General features: G+C 38.8%; 1 protein-coding gene across 7 annotated transcripts in view; it reads left to right on the forward strand.

Annotated features, from left to right (window-relative positions):
- The first annotated feature begins 419 nt into the window (after positions 1 to 419).
- Positions 420 to 19,481, forward strand: part of LOC144494784 (nuclear factor 1 B-type-like) — a 321,955-nt gene continuing 302,893 nt past the window's right edge. For 2 of the 7 annotated variants that reach the window (XM_078214123.1, XM_078214127.1), the window contains exons 1-2: positions 420 to 684; positions 10,087 to 10,618. In XM_078214123.1, the coding sequence (XP_078070249.1) occupies positions 682 to 684; positions 10,087 to 10,618 (535 nt within the window). In that variant the 5' untranslated portion in view covers positions 420 to 681. Of the gene's footprint in view, positions 685 to 3,589; positions 4,145 to 10,086; positions 10,619 to 19,481 lie in introns of those variants that run through there. The other 5 variants (XM_078214124.1, XM_078214120.1, XM_078214125.1 and 2 more) reach the window with 5 other exon arrangements.

The raw sequence follows: 19,481 nt of genomic DNA on the forward strand, positions 1-19,481 counted from the left end.
AAATCAAAGCACTGAAACATTCACTGGGGAAGACAGAAAGCTGTATCCGAGCACATGTGACAATAATAAATCAAAATAATAGACTACAAAGAAACCCAATATTTAAAAATGACAATAAACAATCAGGAGAGAGAAAAAATACACATTGGCAGCAAACCCGCTATAGATAAGATACCGAAAGTGAGAGTGATCTGTGCAAATAAAGTCAGTTAAAGCCACAAACAGTTGAGAAAGGTAGAACATAAAGATCCAAGTGGGCAACAAAAAAAAACTGAGATAACAGAGAGGAAACCATTGCCTGGGGGAGAATAAAATGCTGAACGATCCCCCCCGAAAGGCAAGCATTTGAGAGCAAGCTTTGTAGACAGAGGGAAGGGGCAGGCTTAAGCAATGTACCCGCCCAGCAGTGAGTCCAAATCACAGCCAAGTGCAGGATTCCAACAGAAAGAGGAAGCGAGAAGGATCGCGAGAAAGAAAGACTTTGGCAAGGGCAAACTGCCCGACTTTGACTTTGCCGCTGCTTTTTAAAAAAAAGTCGAGGTATCTCTTCCGGTTTGCAGAAAAAAAAGCCTTTTTGCAGTTTATTTTTTGCAGAAGCTCAGTTTGAACTTGAGGAGAAAATGTGAAGCTTTGTAGGGCAAACTGCAAAAATTCAGTACATTTTATTAGCAACACTGTGCAATGGTATGTGTTACAAAAGATAATATATTGCCGCGTTATTCTTTCCTTCGGTTCGTGGCTGCAGTGAGACCTTTTTCTTCAATGCTGCTTTCACTTTGTATTTGTTTTATTATTATTATTTTTGGCGATACTCTTTGATTGTTTATGTCTGCAATCGCCAGCTTTCTCGATGTAGGTCACGCCGCTATCAGATGTGTTCCCAATGCCAGCAATGAATCAGGAGTAGGTTGGTGATTGCGTCCAAAAAAGCGCTGAGCTTGGCACATTTCCCGACTTTTAGATTTTTTTCTCTCTTCCTCTGGTTTGGCTCGACAGTTCCAGAAGAATTTGAGATTGATGGCAACGTTATGTTGGCGAAAAGCAGACACTGCAGTCCGCCCTTTCCATTCTCTGCATCTCCCCCCCTCTCTCATTCTATTTTCATTTTGAATTCTCATTCTGCATCTCCCCCATACACACACTCATTCTTAATAGTCTTTTTAAAAAATCTTCCCACCATGTCTCCTGCAGGAGGTGGTCCAAGGGGGTATCTTTATTAATAGACTGGTGGGTTGGTTTATTTTTTTGGAAGGAGGGGGGAAGGGAAGGATTGGTGTTTGACACCACACATGCCGATGTGGCGTGATCGGAATGCTCATGGCTACAAAAGCGAGGCCAACTACTGCCGTTGAACTTGAGAAGAGAAAGTCAGCAACTGCCTCTGCACCGCACCGAGCAGCAGAGGAAGGGCGCTAAAGACAAGGGGAGGGGGGGAGCGCTCTCAAATGCACCCATCCAGAAATATGAATAGCACTAACTCACTTCAAACTTCCTGAGCATTCCTGTAACTTTTCACTGAAGTGGAAGGGACCGTGAATGTGTGTGTATGGGGTGGCTGGGGAGAAGTAAAAAAAACCGCTGACTGAACGCGATTGAGAATTGCAGTAGCTGTTTCAGTGCTTATGTACTGTACAGTGGTCGCACGACTTGGGGCTGGGAGACGTATATTTATTTTAAAAAAGTTTTGCCCACGTCCATTCCTCAAAGATTGCGCTGCAACCCTAAAGCTAGATAGAGGCGAGGACATTTGAGATCACATTCAAAAAAATGCCCTGAGCTTTTCTTTTTGCTGCAGATTTCCTTCCTCTTCCGCCCCCCCCCCCCCCCCCCCCGGCTTCCCACTGTGAAATTAAAATGCTAGAGCCGTACGGAACCGCACGATAAATAACAAAACCTGCGGAAGGTTCAGTGAACTCGAGCTTAGGAAGCGAACACGTTAGGTATAAATATTAATACTGAGGCTGGCGCAGGTTTGAAGTCTTTGTTAACCCGCTGGATTTTGAACAATTTGAACAGGTGCACTTTTGTGTGTAAAAAAAATAAATTGAATTCCTAAATGTATTTTCTTTGTTAATAATTAAACCTCGTTTAGGTAAGAGTGCTGAATTGGGAGCTTTTCAATGACATTCCCATTGTAGATGCAGTGACTGACTGGATTAAGAGAAAGTTGGGAAAGTGGTCGAAGTACAGTATGGTATAAAGAGTGAAAGGAGTAAAGAGGAAACAGAGTTAATGGATGGTTGAAGTTGAATTTACCGCGAAACAGAATTTTTAAAAAGATTACAGTAATCACAAGGGGACCAAATGCAACCGTATCGGTTTCAAGTTATCTACGCCCCTGTAAATTATACTCTGTGCAGAATTAAGACGAGTTTATTAATGGATTTCCCTCCCCTCGATAACTTCGAATTGCAAAGAAAGGCTTGTTTTAAAATAACTAAGTTTTAAAAAAAATCCAGGCCAGAACTTCATTTCTATGTGATTTGAAATTGTTGCACAGTCTTGTAATTGAAAGGAAGCACGAAGGAACCTATTACGGATGATATTAGTCCGGCGATCAGATACTGTACATTCAAAAGAGAGGGGAAAGTAACCAGATACTCAGAGAGAAAAATAATATAAGCTATCCAGATGAACAGACGCGATGGGCAAGTAGCCACATCTTAGCTAGAAAAATGCATTCTAAAAGAAAGTAAGAAGTCTCACACCAGGTTGAAATACAGGGAAAAAAGAATTCCAGGAGTTGTGCAATTCCCACTCCGGTAACTTTACACTCCATGATAAATCACTGGATTTAGTCCGATTGCCCACCAGTGTGCCCACACTTGCAACTTGCATTCCGACAGGGGCAAGATTGTTCGTACATATCAGTAGACCCAACCGTGCGAACATGCTGAAAACATTAGTTTGAAGGCGGAACCACACAAAACTGGTGGATTAATTCTAAATAGTAAACTCTAATTACCCCCAAACATATTGGGATCTTACAGAGTGGGACACAGTGAAGATTCCCAATGCAAATAGAAACCAAAATGATTTTTCAGAGAAAGAAACTCCCAAATAGCCATATTATCCTGCGCATAGCTTTTGGGCTGTGCGGTAAGTTTGCAGCCAAAGGTGGTGTGTGTGTTTGGATGTTGGAGGGACATTCTGGACGCCGACTTTTGGCCAGTTTTGCACTGGATTAGCAGGAAAAGCCGACGAGCTGCTCTAGTGGAAGTTGCACTTTGCCTTGTCCCCCCGCCCCCCCCTTCCCGATCTGGGGATTTTCCATGTTGCTGTCTACGGGCAGGGGCAAAGTCTTCCGCTCGTAAAATGACACAATGCCTCGGCAAGCTTGTTTTTTTAACAAAATCCGGAGTATTTCCCCCCCTCTCTCGTAAGCATTCTCACTGGCGGAGAAGATTGGTGGATGAGGAGTGTGTGTATGTGTATGTGTGCTGTCTGAGAGGAGGAGGAGACGGAGGAAGGAGGCTGAGTTTATCTAAATAAAAAAAAGAAATCTGTGAAATCGGTGAGGCTTGCTGGAAGAGATCCCGAGAGAGAGAGCGGGGTGCAGCTGGGTCACCCCCCCCCCCCCAAAAAAAAACTGCAGAGGAGAATTTTATTCTCCAATTGTACCTGGCTAACCCTCCCCTTCCTCCCCTCTCCCAATCCAGCCCAGCCTCCCTCTATCAATCCCAGTGCCAGTCCTGGGACCCAGTCTGTGCTCTGGCAGCTCACGTTTGACTGCATCGAATAGAAAGTTTCGCCTTGTGTTTTGTCCACCCTCTCTCTCTCTCCCTCCCTTGTCTGATCTTGGATTGGATGTTCACACTGGCAGCTCTCTCTCTCTCTGCTGCACCATTTGTACTGTGACTGCAAACAGATCCAGGATATCCCACTGGAAAATTCACACAAAAAAAATCTTGACTCCAGATTTGCTTTGGGAAACTTGCCATCGGATCTTTAGGCGCGAATACCGACAGACTTTGCGACTCTCCACATCAGAGAGTTTTTTTTTAAAATCCGACAACTATATGAATGGATAACACGTTACTCAGAACCTCCTCTCCCTAAGATCTGCTGGAGTTACTCCTGGGTTTGACTTGTCTCTTTTTTTGGCACCGCGATGATGTATTCTCCGATCTGTCTCACGCAGGTAGTTGTATTTTTTAATAACACATATTGACTTTTTTTTAAAAGAGGGGGGTGGGTTAAGGAGGTTACTTTAAATTCTCTTGCAGTTTGCACAAGGTGTTAGCAGACCGCGGTTAGTTTCTCCCCTGTAACAGCACAGTCACATCATTTGAGTGCAGAGAGGACCTATTCACTGCCTTAGCAAGTGTCAGCCAAGTGATTATTCCTGCAGTTTTCGGGACCAAACTGGCAGCGAATGGATGGAGATATGTCACTTCCCAAGACTGGCCCAGACTAAACAGCAAAGCAATCGGGAGGAAGGTTAAAATACGCCGCGTCTGCAAGACTGCTGGCCACTTACCTGGGAAATAACCTGCATTTTAGTCATTTCCCTTCTTTTCAACGCTTTTGGCCCCTTTTTAAATAAAACCCCTTCCTCATTTGATTTGTGCCCCTCACTTAAGTTTTGGTATTGCCGATGAAACATGTACTAACAGAATAAATAGTTACCAACTATCAAGAATGTGATTAATCATAAGTAAAGGTTAACCTGAAACTCAGCAAGGGATTTTTGTTGTTGCATTTTGGAAGTTTCTAATTAGTATTTGAGGACGGTTTCTGCACATATCATTTAACGGTCCATAAAGATATATACATATGACAATTGACAAAAGAGTTTAGTGCCATTCACTCCTTTTTTTTAGCACTTTGAAGTAAAGTAAGACATCGACAGACAGTTTGAAAGTACATTTTAAGGTGGAGATGGAATGTATCTGGTATTTTACGAGGACTTTGTATTAGGTTGCTTCTGTGAAGCTGGACATATTTATTTTTCAAAATTTTATTAGTGTTCAACTATTTAAATTGAAAAGTTCTACTTATAAAAACACTAACCAATGGCAATTTAGTTTCTTTTAACTTAAACTTCTGAGGGGGTTGAAATACAAGTCAATATTTGCTAAAGTATTAAAGCATTTATTTTTATTCCTATGTAAAATACCATATCCTGGCTATAAAACAGTGGTTAGATTTGAGGAGCAAATACTGGATCACACAACATGGGAAGCATAAATTTTTCACGATAAAAAAAATTGCAATTGGTTGTTTTAGTGATTACATATGCAATAATCTGTAAAAGAAAACATTTCGAAAAGGTGCTGTGTATGCATAACATAACTTCACAAACTAAAAATTAAGAAAGTTGCACCTGAGATGTAAGACATGATGCATATAGAACATTTTAGTCATTTAATTGTTTCTATAATTAGTTGGAATTAACCTTTAAAAAAAATATTTACCTCCCTTAAAATTTTTAAAGCCGTACGGACAATTACTTTGATGGGTGAGGTGCAAAAAGTAGTCTGCTGATTTAATGTCCGCTCCCTTTAACATTGGAATTATAATTTTTCATTGTAATTGCAATTGTTTAAGCAGTTCCTATAAAAATTAATATATTCAACAAAATATCTCTCGATCGAAAATGACAAAATCTGCTTCTCAACAATACAAATGAACTTTTGCTATCAAGATAGCGCTAAGAACAATAAGAATCCTTTTTCTAAAAGGTATGTTAAATTAAGAGACAAAAAGATTCTAGTAGTAATGATTCAAATCTCAAATTTGCACGTTTGGCTGTTTTAAATGACATTGCGCTTTTTATTTTGTCAATTATATTGACCAATGTCATTTTATGGTTTAAGAAGTTGCAGCAAAGTAAATAGGTGAACCAAAACAATTTAGCCAAATTATTGAGTTATAAATGTATTTATTGAGCTCTATTTTATTCTATGTTTATAGATTTAAAATATTGTTAATGAACTTTTCAGTTTTGGCAAAGCTTCTCATTCCTGAACTGCTAAAAGAAAGTATGGCTAGCTTGTTTACATAAGTGTTAACACAAATGTGTACCTTTGATTTGTGAGTCATTGATCAGAAAACTCAAAGGAGTCCTTCTTTAGCTGAAAACAAATGGAAATGAAGGCATATTAAATGTATGAATTGAGCATGAAGATGGAAAATGATGTGGTTTTTGTAATTAAGAACAGTCATGCACTTGTTTTGCTAACACTTTTGTGTTTCCCGCTTTCTGTTTTGTTTGGCACACTGAGAAGATTAACTGAGATAGGTTTGTTTTCTGTAAAATGCAACAGCACAAAAATGCAATTTGAAATATTTCAGGGGCAAAATGTGCCAGATAACTTTTGACATAGCAGTCACTGAAACAAACAAATACAAAGTCGAAGGATTTAATAATTCTAATGGTCACTTCTTCAACAATTCAAGACACCGGACACTTTGTTCATATTCTAGTCATGAGGCGAATTGTTTGTAGTAAAAAGCGGGTTACATGCTGAAATTTAGATGTGCGGTTTTTATAAATTTCTGTGCACTATTAATTAATACCGCTTTATAACATTTATTTATGAAGAGCTGTCTTCCTTTGTTAAATTTCAGTATTCGATGAATGCCAATTGATGGAGAAGCAATTGATGATCTGAAGTGAATTACTTATATATAATTGTAACCTTATTGTAGCCTTTTAAGACGCCACATATAAAATAATGTCACTTGCACCTTCAGCTAATAAGTGACAATTTGGATAAAAATGGAGGGAATAATGATCAATTTGTTTTGTGAAAAGGTATTTAACATTAAAGTATATATATAGTTGTTTAGTTACATGAGATTTGGTGGACACAAGGGGGCTTGAGGTTCTTTATGACAGTTTACAGTTAGTTAAAAAATAAATATTGAAGCTCCTATTAAGCCTGGAAGTTTCAAAGTTATAAATCAATGCTGTCGCATATAACTGGAGTGTGCTTTTACTCAGGACCTGGTGAATTGTTCTAGCTATGTACACAGAAGAAGCTATAGTTCGGCTTCAGCTAGTTGGAAGACCTTGAAATATTCTATTTATTGACCAGAATAAACAAATGTGCATTATTTTTAATTAGCAGCAGCTGAAATGAAAAATACAAAATTTAGTTTTGAATTTATTTAATTTTTCTTAAGAAGCCCAAATGTGTTTGAATGTTTTTACGCAAGACAATATTTTGGCAAGGATAAAAATATTTGTGCTTGGACTCAGTTTGTTATTCAAAGTGTTTGGGTGTCTTAAAATATAAATATGATTTTAGAGGAAAATAGAAAGTAGTCTATGTGGGAATGCAGAAATACTTATGTTTTAAATAAATTAAATGATGAGAAATGTATAAATGTTTCGTCCCTGGCGTTGGGCAATGTTAGCAGGCACAAATCGCTCAAGTGATTCTAAAAACTTTGTAAAACCCGTAATGTGGGGTTTAGCTTAAAATGGTCAGTTGATGGTTTAAATATATTTTTGTACAGCATTGGTTATCTATGGCAAACCACCAAATAAAATAACTTGAGTTCAGTAATGTTGACTTGACTTTGGCTGTCTAAAAGCAAATGTCACTGGCACGGCAAGGAAACTGCAAGATCGCCTTGGCTTCAAAAAGAATGCTGTGCCAATTCAAAGTTTGTCATCTTAAAATGAAAAGCAGAAAAAGATATTTGCTTACTTTTTGTTTGGAGCCAATATTTTAGGGGCTCAATGGCTCAAGGGCGATTTCAAGTTAGTTTTAAATTTGTTTTGACACATTGAGCACGCAGAAAAAAATTGGTGTTTTTTTTCGGGGAGAATGTAAAAGGTATAATTTTGTACTTAATTTTTCTGAGGGTTGGAGAGACTTCCCAAAATAAGTTATAATGTTGCAATAATTTAAATGCAGCTCAGTATATGTTTTTGAGCCCTATATGTAGTTTAATATGCGCTCCTTATACTTTGAATATGTATAGCGTTACAATTATTGAAAAATCCTGTAAAATTGATTAAATTCCGGCTCATAAAAAGTGAAAAGTCATATTAAAAGTAAATCAAAATTATTTTTGTAAAATTTTTATAATTTTAAAACACGTTTAGCCATCTGACAATAAAAAAACCCCACTCAACCCATTAGAAAAGCAAGGAAAAATGTTCATGAACTGGTTTGCATGGCATAAGAAGAATCTGGAGTGTAAGTGGCTTCTTAAGTACTTTACATGGAGAACAGTGTGCAAAGGTTAAGTGAAGTGGTTCTAATTTAATTCTGCATGTACTGAACCAACATGATAAACTGCATCTAGAATTTCTGAAGTTGAAAAAAGGCTGGGTTGGGGGGGGGGTTGGGAGAAAGAGAGAGAGAACAAGACAGTAAAGTACATCTATTTTTTGTCGCGCAAGAGATTTTTGAAACATAGTTTTAAATTTTGGTGACTCCCAGGTTTCTTGCGTAGATTGCTGCTGGCCTGCTCAGTTTCTTTGCAGTCGCTAAGCTTTGTGTTAAGAAAGTTCCAAACCGGCGGAGATGAAATTTTCACCTCTATTTTAAATGTATCTTTACTCGTATTTTTATGCACCTGGTTTGAAACTTAAAAAATTCCCTGTAAATGGATAGTTCACAAAGCAAACAATAGATGTAAAGGCAAGGAGCTGAAGCGTTTTATCCAGGGCTGTGGTTACCCAGAACAGAGCTGCTATTCATGCACAAAGAAGTTTGTGGCTTAACTCCTTATTGTCTTAGTATTTTATACGAAACCACCAAGGTCGCGATAAATTTTATTTTGATTTTATTTTGCTGCTTTTATAAAAATGACACGCAACAATCAAATTCTCAATTTTTATGGGTGCATTGTGTTTATGCAACCAACTACTTTACAGGGTTGTACTTAAAAAACAAAAGAGGGTAGAATAATACTGCATAAAATGTTGTTGGAATAGGCCCAGGAATTTCTTTTGTTGTTAAAATTTAATTATCTGTTGAGGTGCTGGAAGTGTTAACCTGTACCCATTGAACATGATGGTGCACTGTCAAGAATGCTTTGACATAATGTATAGCCTTCATTTGATAAAAATGCACGTAATCAAATAAAATAAAGAATTTCAATGCGACAAGGAATGCACATACACTTTAAGAAGCGAATGGTTCATTAGAGCTGCCAACTAATTAGGCCAAGTGCTGTTTAAAATAAAATTTTAAGAAACTACTGACATCCGCATCACAGCATGTAAATGCACAAAAAATGTATATTGTCTGCCAAGTTGCCATTTTTCATTGGCCAACACCAGCTATATTTTTAAAAAAGTTTTAGAATAATTACTGTGTGCAATCAATACAGCAAATTAACTGACATTATGAGGCCGCATAGTCCATCCTGAAATGGTACTTTGAGCATATTTGTTCTGTTCCAAGAAGTACAAGGTGTTAACCCGGAAGCAGAAATTGGCTAAAGTATCAACGCTGCTGGTAGAGGATTTTTACATTGCGTCCTTTATCCCTTACCTAACTGTCTGGCATTTCCAACAAGAGAACTCCCTTTTCTTCAGCCCCTCTGACCTGCTCCCCACCCTCCCACCCCTTACTGACAATGCCAATGTCCCTGTTTTTCCTACCTCGAATGGGACTACGGTGCAGAAATGCCAGAAGATTTGATGAGAATTAAGTCTCAATCTAATGGCGCATGCTCTGTTGTTTCCAATAGTATCTTGCTGAGAGCATGCTCAAAGTGGGATCTATAGGTGCAGTGAAGGCTCTGCCTGGCTTAGGATTTAGCTATCATATTTCCACAGTGTGGCGAGAAAAAGATTTGCTCCACTCGTTGTTGTGCTCACTGTAATCCAGCCAGCCCTGTTTAACTTTTTTGGTTCTTTGCTTTAAAATGGTATTTATTGCTTTGCTCAGATATCAGAATAGGGTTCCATATTCCCAGTGACATAAATGTTCCTGTTTTTTTTAAGTATAGAAAATATAATTCCCTCTTTGGAGAATCACCAAAGACCAAAATAGAACCTATCATCTTATTTAAATATTTGACTTTTAATTTTTTTTGTTGTAATTATGACCAAAATAAAATTGTTACCATTGCTGACTTATTTCTGTTATTCTTTCTGTGCCTTTTGTATTAAAGGATGAATTCCATCCATTTATTGAAGCACTTCTTCCACATGTCCGTGCAATCGCATACACCTGGTTTAATTTACAAGCCAGAAAACGCAAATACTTCAAGAAGCATGAAAAACGAATGTCCAAGGATGAGGAAAGGGCAGTCAAAGATGAGCTGCTGAGTGAGAAGCCAGAAATCAAGCAAAAGTGGGCATCAAGGTTACTTGCGAAACTCCGCAAAGACATCCGGCAAGAGTACCGGGAGGATTTTGTGCTCACTGTTACAGGCAAGAAGCATTCTTGCTGTGTCCTGTCCAACCCTGATCAGAAAGGCAAGATGCGAAGAATCGATTGTCTTCGGCAAGCTGACAAGGTGTGGCGGTTGGATCTGGTAATGGTGATCCTGTTTAAAGGCATCCCATTGGAAAGTACTGACGGGGAACGGCTTGTCAAATCCTCACAGTGCGCCAATCCGCTACTCTGTGTGCAACCACATCACATAACTGTATCGGTGAAAGAGCTTGATCTGTTTTTGGCTTACTACGCTCAGGAACAAGGTAAGGGGACATATTTACTGGGTGGGCCATTACTGGAGAGTCACAAACTGACCTAAAAAAGGTTTAATTCATCAAAATTATTCATGATTCTGTCTATCATTTTGAACTTACATCATGATCATGCACAACAAAACATTCACAGAATTATTTCTGATTACATTATGTTTCAAGCCTTAGTTTTAGACAGAAAATGGCACAAGATTGTTGATGGGAAGCTTATGAATATACGATACTAAATTTATATACTCTTGGATTATTTCAGGAATATTCATTCCTTAAAAATAACTGTAAAATTGAAATGTGATAACTGCACTAGTTTTCATTTAAGCAATTGATTGAAAGCTTATTTATCCCTTGGGTTTGTATCCGTAGGTGGAATCTTGATTTCATCTTTGAAAGTAGATACTGAAACACCCGCTATGAACATGGAATGCGTATTACTCTTTAGTCAGTTGTTTCCCATGATGATTTTAAGGTTGACCAAAAGTTGTCAAAGGTTCTCTTCTTCAAGAGAACTTGGATTTGAAATATTTTAAGTGCCCTTTTTTGGTAATCATTGTTGTTCCTTTTTTCCCTCTAGGTTTCTCTTGTCAAATAAAAATGATGGCTGAGAGGCAAGAACCTTGCCAATAGCCATCCTTAACTAACCACAGGGAGATATGTGAGACTGGCTGAAGTTGACATGCCCACTCACATTGCCTTCTCTCACAACTTCCTCTGAGTTGCCCTGTCCCATTTCAGGGAAATCGCCAATTTGAAAGTCTCTTGGTAGCACAGGACTTGAACATTGCTGAAAAGAGAGACTTGTTGCCGAAGGGTTTCATCTTGCACTCATCAGGAGAAATGCATTCTCGTGCTTTGACAACACGTTTCTCTTTCCAGCATTTGCAAAACAGTGGGTTTCAATATACGTCCTGCCTGTTTGCAGTGTGTGTCTGCTTTATGCGACAATGCCTCGCTCACTGGTATATGAGGCCTGTTGGAGCACATGACTCTCACAGTATTCAGAAAATAAAGAAAAAAGTCTGTCAGACGCTTTCAAATAAAAGTGAGGAATTCTTCACTGTTTGAAATCATCACCTGCTGGCTTTTCTCTTCAAGTGCAGAGAAAACCAACATCCCCCCCCACCCCGACCCCCATCTCCAGATTCGTTCATTGCTTTCCCACATTGTTTCCATTTTTGATTCCCTGTAATTGAAAGGAGACAGGCTACAGTTAATGGCTACAGTAAAGACAAGATATTGATTAATTTTGAAAACATTGAGATCTAGCCTTTTATTGCACGTTTGAGAGTGCAGGTTTCTAATATTGCAATTCAAGAGATATCTCTGGGAATAAAAGCTACAACTTTACTAAGATTGTCATTTGTAATTTCCTGAATATAAATTTTTCCCACCCTGAACCATATCTGTGCCGTAAACCAGATCCCCAATGCCAGATTTATGAAGGCTCACTGAGTTCGATTAGACTGCAAAGGAAATGAACTATTGGGCATAGGTGTGTCAGAGAAAACAGTAAACTCTTTTCAACCCTCCCCTTCTTCCTTCCAACAATGCAAATGTACATGATGGTTATACTGGCGAAATTGGAGTTGATGATGGTGTAAGTGATGTCAATTTTGTAAAGTGTGCGTGAATAGATACATTCACCAACATTTTACTTATCTTTTAGTAAATATGTCATCATTTGTAACATTTTGCATCAATGGCTATTTTCTGGGAACTTGAATTTACAACACGAATAAGGTCTGGTTTATTGAAAAACAGTTGTGCTTTTTTCATAACATTCCTTTCCCCGCACGCACTCACAATCTCGATTGCCTACTTCTACAAACATTTTTCTCTACTAATCCTTGATCTCAATAATTGAAAATAAATAATTGAAGCATATTTTGCCTGGAACTTTAGACTCCTTCCTTGCAGTCAAACAGACTAGTAGTTATTTTATTATATTTAGTGAGAGTGAAATATGTAATTTTGTATTTTGGAGTGTATTCACAAATTTGTATTGCAACAACAATAACTGTAACCTGGAAAAATACAACCAAATGAAATCTCCAGAATGTATGAAGATGCCAATTAAAACAATGAAAGAAGTGTACAGTGCTACAACACGGAAACTGACCATTTGGTCCATTACATCTAAGCTGAGTAACATGGCTTACTTATCCCGACTTAAATGGTACATGTTTCATATTTTTATTTGCTCCCTCATCTTTGGAAGATGTACTTTTCATTCCTGCTGCTTTCGGCTGGTATATTTGTGGAGGGAAATTACCGACTTGCTGCAGAGAGAAGGCTTGTTGCAGTTTCATTTTTTATAAAAGTATAAGTCATGTTTGTATATTCCCCTGAGTACGATCTGTTAGCACACAGTTAAAAATAATACTAAAAATAGCATCGAGGGGAATAAATGCTGCAAAGGACATGTGTGTCCACTTCCAACAGTCTGTTTTTTGTCTGTGTCAAATGGATTTTCAAAATCTAATTTTTGGCATCTTGAGGCTCTATCCACTGCTACGGCCAGGTCGAAGGAATTGGAAAGTTGGAGGGAAGAAAAAAAGTGTTGTCCATTCCAGACAGCTTAAGCAGCATCTTCTGCTAACCCGATCGTAGAGCAGTTTAATCAAGCTAAGGGACATTTGCAACAGAACAGAACTTGGTCTTTCTCTCCCTCTTCCAACTCCGCTCTCCTGCCACACATTCATGCTGTCATTTTTTTTCCCGAAATCTTGTGCCCACAGTTTGCTGTTGCAGCCTTTTGCTGCAGTCACTATTTACATGTTAACGTGCCATATGGTATTGGAAGTTATTTTGTTTAAAAACTCCGTGGGAAACATTAACCATCACAGTGTTAGGATTTATAAGAAAACACAAGCATTTCAGATTTTTTTTAATGAAAGGAAATGTAATGTAAGGCATCTGATAATGTGCAACAGATATATTTGCCCCCAGTAATTTTCAGTCAATTCTGAACTCACCGTCGCTTCACTCAGTCGAAAATAAAATTAAGCTTTAATTTTCAACTTGTTTCACGTGTTGTGACATGAATTAATTCTTTAGAAACGTGCCTCTTTTCTTTGTATCCCATGTACATGTGCACACAGAAAGAATTGCAAACTGAAGCATTCCTTGTTGCTTAATTTTTTTTCAATTGAGATCTATTGAAGCAAAAGTTCATCAACTGGGCAGAAAATATACACTTAATTAATGAACACTGTAGTCTTAACAATTTCTTCTATAATATTGATAATTTATTTCATGGTCACTGCTCGGTTTTGATCTTGCAAAAATTGCCTCATGTAAATGGCACGGCCTCAGTCATATGACGGAAGAGAAACTATGTTGAGAAAATGGCTCAGTATTGGTATCGCAGCCTGAATCAAAGAAAGAAAAAAGCAGAAAGCTGAAAGCCCTAGGTTGCAGACTGGTGCTTTTGATGGATGGCACAGAACATCTTCGTTTGTTTTGAAATAATTTGAGAGGCAGGATGACAAAAAAAAAGCAACTTTTGGGGTTTAAAATTGTCATATTCTGCAGAGCGTGGAAACACTTTTGTGGTGTTTGTGCTTCTGTACCATTGATTTGCGAGCCACCATTTTGCTCTGCTCATGCCAAGAGATTAAGGCACTTGCACGGAGCCAATAATGGTTGCCAGTGGAACTGGGCTTGGCATCGAAAGCTGATTGTCTACATCTACGATGCCTGTGATTCGTTGGCTGGCATCTGCAATGCAGTGAAGAATACTGAAAAGTTTTTGACCGTTGCTGTTTCTAAGCTGCTGTCTTTTATTTTTTTGCCACAATTATAGTGAACTCATGGAGTGAGGCTTTTTAATTTTTTAAAAAAGATTTAAAAACTCAGTGTAGGCTTTGCAATGTCAGCCTAATTACTGAATGTATTGTATAAATGCCGATCTTGTGCACAAGTTAATATATTTTAATTTTCCCTTTCCAGTTTCAGTCACAAAATTTAACACTTTCATCAGTAGCAATAATGAGGATTTATTGAAAGAAAATTCTAGTTTTATTCGCTGTATAACTAAAGAAGGACTAAAGTGACAATGGTAACACTTGCTGGGTTTCTGTGCCACTTTTGTTTTTCTAGTTACAGGAGATCAACACATTTCGGGGGGATAACACGGAGACATAGAGAAGAGTGTGTGGGGCATCAGAATAATGTGCCTTAATTCCATTACAAAAGTTAGTTCTTCCTCCTTCCACCTGCAAAAGTAAATTAAATCGGTCAAGTATTTCATAAAGAGAACATTGTTGAACTAATGAAAGTATATATTTTTTAAAATCTTGCAAGTACAATAGGTGACAGAATTGAAGACCGTATCAGATGTTCCTAGTTTGTGTATAAGATTAAAAAGCTTGAGGTAGTACTTTTGGCAACTAAGTTTGCTGTTGGGGTAGGGATGGAGGGGGAGAATTCAACACTGATAAGATTTACAATATATTGCTGGTCATTAGTTTGTGGCCAGTAATCCAAGTGCATCTGAATGAAATTTTTAATCTGTTGCAAGGTCTGTTCACTTGCAATTGTTAACGTTAGTCAGTGACCATGTTTGCAACAATTTCCTTTGATTCTAGATATCAGACAGACATTCTTTTCCCCCAAATGAAAACTTTTAAAGGATCATTTAATAATTCAAATGGAATACAAGTGCCAGTCCTTAAAATAGCGAACTGCTCGATGGACATTTGCTCTTCGAATGAATAGACATCTGTTTAAGTTCCCAAGTCATCCTTCCTCTCAAGAGGCCTTACAACCTCTTTCTCCATTCAACCAGAAAGTGCAGGTTGGTCCAGATAACAGACGACACTACAACCACAGTGAATGTTATTCAGTACTTCACAGGGGCGACTGGTCAAGATTTTAACTCACTCAAAATCCAATCACTTGTACAGAGTTAAAATTAGGCCCTCTGATGCAGTTGGAACAGTCAACCTTCACCTTCACACTCAAGTCTCTTGCAGACACAGTACCACCACATCCCCCCCCCCCCCCCCCACCCCACTCCGCCCCCCACCGCCCCTCAAGCTGTGTACTATAACTGGCAGTCTTGCAATGGCGGTAGTAGCTGGGTGTGACACCCTTGCTGTGTGCCAAGAAGCACTAAAATCCTTCCTTACTGGTGTGGTTTAACTGGTCCTCTCGTGATGGTTGAGCAATCAACATGTCCTGGATTAACTAAGATCTGCCCAATGATGTGGTGTAATAGCAATAATAGAAATAATAAGAGTCATATCCAAGGAAGAAATAAAAATGAGGAGATAAAAACTACACAGAATCCGAGTACATTTCACCCCTTCCAATAAAGGCCATATTCCATTTGCTTTTCTAATTATTTACTGTACTTGCATGAAAGCCTTTGGTGTTTCATGTACAAGGACACCCATATCCCTCTGAATCACAGCATTCTGTAGTGTCCCTCCATTGAAACAGTACTTTGCTATTCTATTCTTCTGGAGGCAGCATGGTGACACAGTGGTTAGCACTGCTGCCTCACAGCGCTAGGGACCCAGGTTCGATTCCGGCTTGGGTCACTGCCTGTGTCTACGTGGGTTTCCACCAGGTGCTCCATTTTCCTCCCACAGTCTGAAAGGCGTGCTAGTTAGGTGCATTGGTCATTCTAAATTCTCCCTCAGTGTACCCAAACAGAATGTGGCACATAGGTAATTTTCACAGTAACCTCATTGCGGTGTTAATGTAAGCCTACTTGTGACACTAATAAATAAACTTAAACAATGTGGATATACTCACTTCTGTCTGCTAACTTAACCTGTCTATCCCCTTCCAGACATTTTGTGCTGAATATTCGTTACAACTAAGAAGTGGGACCAGAAGTGGGCATGTTCCTGTCTCTGGCGTGTACTTGTGGAGGCTGTGTTGATGGGTGATGGCTGCCCTTCACTGAAGGAGACTGACCAATTTGACTAATCACAGTGCTATTGAGAGCATTCATCTTCACCTGCCATACCTCAATGAAGCCGAAGCCTTGATTCATAGATGGAGGTGGCAGACCATCGGGCCAATAATGCCTGATTTAATTTTTAATGCCGTTCCCCCCACAAGCAATCCCAATGGCCACAGAGCCACAGCTGTGGCCACAGACCATTCAGTGGTGGGATTTCTCTTTACAATGTCAGTCTGGCAGCTGTGACCACCTTTGATTTTTAAACTTTCTAAAGTTAAACTAATCTCCTGCTTGTGGAGCCCACTCGCTGTCTTTAATTGGAATTTTAATTAGGTAGCCTCTTAATCTGCTGACTCTTCCTAAACCTTGCTAAGATTCCACTGCCTACATTTCCCAACTTCCAACTTACATTTCAGTCCACCAGCGTGACTGGAAACCATGAATGAAACTCCAGCCCTTTGTATCCTCCTCACAACTCGCTTTCCTACCTATCTTTGTACCCCTCTCCAAATTTGACTGCAATGCACTTGGTCCTTTCATCAAAATGATTAATATAGATTGTAGGTAATTGAGGCCCCATCTCTGATCCCTGTGGCACTCCACTAATAAAATGATCCATTTATTCAAACTCTGTTTCCTGTTAGTTAGCCAATACCCTTTCTGTGCCAATATACCACCCGTAAAGTCATGAGCTGTTATATTTTGCTGTAATTTTTAACATGGCATCTATTAAATGCCTTTTGGAAACCCAAATACATTGCATCTACTGGTTCTCTTTTATCCACCCTGCTTGTCTCAAGCTTAAAGAACGCTAATAAATTTGTCAAACACAGTTTCTCTTTCATAAAACTGTGTTGAATTTGATTGTATTAAGATTTTCTAAATATACTGTGATTACCTCATTAATAATGGGTTCCAGCAGTTTCCCAGTGACAGATGTTAGGCTAATTGGACAATAGTTTCCTGAGTAACCTGAATAGGGATGTTACATTTGCAGTTTGCCAATCTGCAGAATCTAGGGAACTTTAGCAAGTTATAACGAATACGTCCACTATTTCTCAGCCACTTCTTTTTAAGACCCTTGGGTGCAGGCCATGAGATCCAAGGGACATGCCTTCCTTTAATCCTATTAACTTTCTCAGATTTTTGTTTCTAGTGATAATGGGCAGAATTTTCCCGTCTCGCCTGCCCAGGAAATCGTAGCGGGTGGGACAGGGACCATGCAAAGATCCGTTGACCTCAGGTGGGATTTACCGGCCTTGGGGCGAGTGCGGCCGGAGAATCCCGCCCAATGATTATTTTAAGTTTCATCCTTCCATTTTATCTGCTGATTTTCTACAATTATTGGCGTGCTTTTAGTGTTTTCTACTGTGAAGAGAGATATTTGTTCAATGCTCCTGCCATTTCCTTGATTCCCATTATTAATTCCCAGTCTTATCCTCAACAGGATCAACATTTACTTTAGCTACTCTCTTCCTATTTTATATACAAGGTACTGGAATTTTTATTGGCCTTTCAGTTTTTTGTTTGTTTACTTTCATGAGATATTTCCTATCTTTTTTAAAATAATACTTTGCTGGTTTCTAAAATGTTTCCAATCTGCTGGCCTATCATTGATTTTTGCAACATTTTATACACTCTTAATTTCTTTAGTTAGCCATGATAGTTAACCCAGTTTAGTTAACCCACCGAAGATGATAGTTCCTCCTTCTCATATCATCTTGGGTGGGATTTTCTGGTCCCATCCACTACAGGACTAGAAATTTCCCTCCGAAGTCAGGACCTTTTGCTGGTCTGTCAAATTTTCCACTCCACCCTCTATGATTCTTGTGGCAGCCAGGATTGGAAAATCCCACCTTTCCTTTCTCATTTGATTATACCTTTGTTGAGAATTATGTCTTAAAGATGTTCCACTGGTTGTCTACCATTTTATCTTTTAATCCATCTTATGATCATTTAGTACTGAGGTGAGGAGATAATACTTCACTCAAAGTGTTATGCATTCTCTACCCCAGAGGGTTGTGGGTGAGCCATCATTGAATGTAGTTAGGGCTGAGTTAGACAGACTTTTGATCTCTTGGACAAGGACAATGGGGAGTGTGCGGGAAGGTGATACTGAAGCCTAAGATCAGCCATGATCACATTGAGCAATTCGACGGGCTGTATGGTCTTCCCCTGCTCCTATGTCCCTTGTTCTTATGTAGGTGGGCAGGTAGGTGGCGGAAGAACACCCACAGAATTTTCCGGACCCCCTCACCTATAAACTTATCAGGGACCAAAATATTGTACTGGCTTCCTTGCCCTGTTTGAAATTTCTAACACCCCAGCTCTTAGTTTAAATCAATGCCCTGGTTTAGACATGGATGAAAAAAAGACAAATTTAAAATACTCACCAATCAATCACCTACCTGCTTTCAAGTGCAACATCATAGTTTTTGATTTGAGAGCAGTCCCTCCAACCTCTCTGCTGCTTGCTGGGCCTCCAGCCTCAATCTTTATTAAAGAGATTCTGCTTCTGTCGGTTCCCTCACAGGCTCGTCCACTTCCCCTGCCCTTTACTAGCCCTTTTAGAACCATTTTCCTGCCTCACTTAAGCTGGTTTGTTAATAATTTCAAACAATGGAAATAGGTTAATGGTTAGAGAGTTAATCCAGATATTGAAATTGAGCTATTGTGTCTTTTTTATCTTTGATGTAGAGCTTTTAGTAAGTTTTTTTTGAACTAAAGCTGAATTTTTCAAACTCTTTCCAGCTATTCCCACTCTGGAACTTGATGAGGACTGAAATTAAACTACAGATTTAACATTAACCAATGAACTGATTTATAGAGTCAAGTCAACTGGACAGAGAAAAACCAAGGAGTGGTTCAAAAAAGCTGTTTGTTTATCCTTTTTAGGTAGTTGTATCTGTCCAGTGATTTCTCAACAGTACGCAGGGCTAT

Source organism: Mustelus asterias, chromosome 6 (assembly GCF_964213995.1).
Source record: "Mustelus asterias chromosome 6, sMusAst1.hap1.1, whole genome shotgun sequence".
NCBI classification, from domain to species: domain Eukaryota; kingdom Metazoa; phylum Chordata; class Chondrichthyes; order Carcharhiniformes; family Triakidae; genus Mustelus; species Mustelus asterias.